Source organism: Arachis hypogaea, chromosome 16 (assembly GCF_003086295.3).
Source record: "Arachis hypogaea cultivar Tifrunner chromosome 16, arahy.Tifrunner.gnm2.J5K5, whole genome shotgun sequence".
Taxonomy (NCBI): domain Eukaryota; kingdom Viridiplantae; phylum Streptophyta; class Magnoliopsida; order Fabales; family Fabaceae; genus Arachis; species Arachis hypogaea.
This window is the reverse complement of record NC_092051.1, coordinates 8,342,412-8,346,384: the sequence shown is the minus strand read 5'-3', so window position 1 is coordinate 8,346,384 and position 3,973 is coordinate 8,342,412. Positions and strand designations below refer to the sequence as shown.

Genomic DNA, 3,973 nt, shown 5'->3' with positions numbered 1-3,973 from the left:
TGTGGAGCATTTTTTAATCAATGAAAAATATTGCTATTGAAATTAAAAATTAAATGAATAAAAACATGGCCAATATCTTATTCTCCTTTCAATTATCATGAAAAAAAATGGGAACCAGTTCCATATACTTATACTTTTCTGCTCCAAGTGGAATACTTTTCTGCTCCAAGTGGAAAACTAAACTAATGACTAATGGGTCAATTTATTGAAAGTCAGTATCACATGATACAGGCACGATTTACCCGTTAATTAATTTGTTGTACGCGCATCACATTTGGATTAAAATAATTATCCAATAAAATTATTGATTTAAAGAAATATAGGTTTTACGTGTACAAAAAGAAGACAAATCTCTACGTTTCTATTGACTTTAAGCACTCAATAATGTTGCCGTCAATCTACTATTCTTCGGTCCTCCATTCCACAAAACGTAAATAGATATTTTCAAATTTTTTATTTAATTAAAAAAAAATTACATGTGACAATATTAATTGAAAAAAAAAATCCATTATCCACATATTGCACCGTAACCTATACATACGTCATCTAAGCAATCTGATTTATTTTTGGTTTTTACAGTATTTTTTAACATGACAGATTAATTCGTTGTAGATTTTAGTTTTATTTAAAAGATTTTTGTTGGTAAATAATTGCTTTATATATAAGATAAAATTCGAATATCCAACACATATTATCTTGAGTTGTGTCATGTCTCTAAATTTTCGAATTTGAAGTCTTTCATGCATGTTCATGTTCAAAATGTTGTTATTCTCATTTTTGTCTTTATCAATGTTTGTTTCTTTAACTTTTATGTTTTTTAAGTAATTAAGTTAATGCTAAAATTATAAACTATGACAATATTATTTCATTGTAAACAGGAAGAAGATCCCAATTGTATTTGATTTCTCAACCATTATATATGAACACTACAAATCAACCATTCATATAAAAAATTATTAAAATATAAAACATACATTAAAAATAAATTAAAAATTATATATTTATATATATAACAACTAATTTAATAATTGATGTTTAATTATTTAGTATACAAATAATATTTTTGTTGCTCTTAATATAAAAATTTAAAATGAAAAAAAAAATGAATGTTGCTAGATACAGGGACGAATCCAAAAATAGTATCATGGGGGCCAATAACATATATAATATTAAAAAAATTATACAAAAAATTATATAATATAAAATACATTATAAAAATATAATGATAGAGAATATATTTTAAAGTACAAAAAATATATATGTACTTTTTATTAACGAAATGGTCGATTTTTCGTTTCATAAAATTCATCGATAATAGAATTTGTGTCAAATTTTTCAACAATTTTCTTTTCAATATAATTAAAAGACAATTAGTAAGAAATTTATCTTTTATTTTGTTTCTGAATTATTCTTCACAATATTCATAGCTGAAAAAGAACTCTCAATTGTAGTAGTTGAAACAGAAAAAATTAATACCAAATAAATCAAAAAGGACCCTCATAAAAAGAAAAAAAATTAACTTTATGGAATTTAAAAAATTTTATTTAATTAAAAAATATTAGTAATAATATCTTTTTATTTTTTTTAATATTGTTACTTACTTTTTAAATATTAGAAAAATATTAGAAATCATTAATATTTAAGTTAAACTAGATTTTATTTATATTAGATTAAATATTAAATAAATTTTTAAAAAATTAAATCATATTTAATAACTTATTACTATTAATTTTTTTTACATACAAGGTGATTGCTAGATATATAAGATTTGGTTAATTAGTTGGATGACGTACTCCAATTTCTTTACATACATTTTTTTATAGGGACTTATCTGGAACCCTAGATTAATCCAATCAAACCTATATATATATAAAAGAAAAAGGAAAAAAAGAAAGAAAAAAAAGAAGAAAATAAAAGTATGTGGATCATCTAGTTATATGAGCAATGAAAGAGTCAATTTCGACACGAGAAACACCACCTTCATCTTTGGACTTGTGGATCGCATTCATCAACTTCATGGCTCTTTCTCTCATTGCTTCTCCCTCTTCCGTCGCCATCAACCTCCTCACCGCATCTTCCACCGCCGAAGCCGCCACCACCTCATCCCTGTGGCTCCAATCCTTCACCACCAGCCCAATCCTAAGCACCTCCGTCACCAGCACCCTGTTCCTCGGTTGATCCGAATGCATAGGCCACGTGGCAATTGGCACCCCCATTGTTATGCTCTCCATGCACGAATTCCAACCACAATGACTCATAAACCCACCCGTTGCACGGTGCCCTAATATTTCCAACTGTGGCGCCCAATCCCTAACCACCATTCCCATCCCTTTCACTCGTTCTTCGAACCCCTTTGGAACCTTCACCTCTCTCTTTCCATCTTCTTTGAACACGTCTCCTTTGTCTGCATCTCTTAGAACCCAAAGAAACTTCTGCTTGCTTCCTTCCAACCCAATTGCCAGCTCCATGATTTGTTCCTCTTTGAATGCTGTTGTTGTTCCAAACGAAACATACAGCACTGAATTATCTTCTTGTTCATCAAGCCAATCCATGCAAGGGTGCTTGTTGTTGTTACTTGTAGACGAAGGTATCAAAGGGTTGAAGGGTCCCAGAGCCCAGTGAGTCTTGTAACTAACCATACGCTCTATGAGGTCCATGTAAGGACCTTCAATGGCTCTGGTAGTGTTGTAAATGGTTCCACTGCTGAACTTATGGAACTCGTATTGGGAACTTATGAAATCAACGAACTGGGTAGTGAAGCAACCTTCAAGAGAAGGAACTTGAGGTATGTGAGAGGCTATGGAAGATTGAAGCATGGGTGTTCCCATAACGTTCCAGAAGTAGAAGAACATGGTGAAGGCGGAGACGCTGTGGAAAGTGTAGCTTTCACAGTTCGATAAGTGTACGGCGTCTTGGACGACGGAGGCCATAAGGGAGTCGTGGATCACGACGACTCTTCTGGCGACGGAGGAGATGGAAGACAACAAAGATCGAACTGGTTCGCGGAGGTGCATGGCGGCGGTTTGGAATGAAGGGAGGAGGTGGGAGGGGAAGTTTGAATGGGTTTGACGGAGTGCATTGGGATCAGGCGGAGGAGAGGGAAAAGGAGGGACCTTGAAGTCATGGAAGTTGAGCACGGAGCGTGGGTCCCACTCCCATCCATGGAGGCGCGTGAGGGCTTGGCGGTTGTGGATTGGAGTTCCGACGAAGTGGACCGGGATGTTGTAGGAGAGGATGATGCGTGAGAGGTGGAGGAGTTGGTTGAGGTGCCCTTGGGCCGGGAATGGAACCACCACCACGACGACATCGTGTTGGTGGTGGGCCTTTTGGGCCTGGTGGTGGGCTTTTGTGGTGGAGTTGTAGTTAGTGGCAGTTGGTGATGTTTGGCAGCTGGATGATGCCATTTGAGGGGGAGAGAGAGAAAAAGAAAGTTAGGTAATTGTGTTTGTTTGATTATATTATGTCACATTTGGGGTGCTATTTCTCTGGGTATTTATAGATGAAAACAAAGAATCTTAATAAGTGCACAAGTTTCCATAATAACTTTTTTTTGTTTTAAGATTTAATATATATTTCTTATTAAAAAAAAACCCGGATAACTACTACTTTTGTTGGGATAGATACTAAGAATATTTTTACCTTTATGAATAAGTGCAGTTCTCTGTTGTCACACGTGACAATAAGTCAATTACCAATGTTGTTTCAGATGGTGTTCCACGTAAGCAAGCAACTTAGGTTTGTCTCGTAGGGAGAAAAATAAAACACTCGGTGTTTTTTATTTTTTTTTTCAAAATTCAAGTAAGTACAGTTAATTATATGTAAAATTGATAATTAAAAATAATTAAATAATAATTTAATTAAATTTATCAAATTATTTAACGATTTTTATTTATAAATTTATTTAAAATTAATTACACCTAAATTTTTAATCTCTTTTTTTATTTTGGAAATGATATATGATTTCTAATATTTT

At 32.9% G+C, this 3,973-nt stretch overlaps 1 protein-coding gene across 1 annotated transcript; it reads right to left on the bottom strand.

The window, feature by feature from the left end:
* Nucleotides 1–1,686: 1,686 nt before the first annotated feature.
* LOC112755619 (zeatin O-glucosyltransferase) lies at nt 1,687–3,682 on the bottom strand. The gene has a single exon (XM_025803826.3). It carries the CDS (start codon nt 3,402–3,404, stop codon nt 1,926–1,928), a length of 1,479 nt encoding a protein of 492 aa, XP_025659611.1. The 5' UTR covers nt 3,405–3,682; the 3' UTR covers nt 1,687–1,925.
* Between the last annotated feature and the right edge of the window lie 291 nt (nt 3,683–3,973).

Coding starts and splice junctions, on each gene's coding strand:
- LOC112755619 (XM_025803826.3), bottom strand. CDS start 3,404: ATGGCATCATCCAGCTGCCAAACATCACCAACTGCCACTAACTACAAC.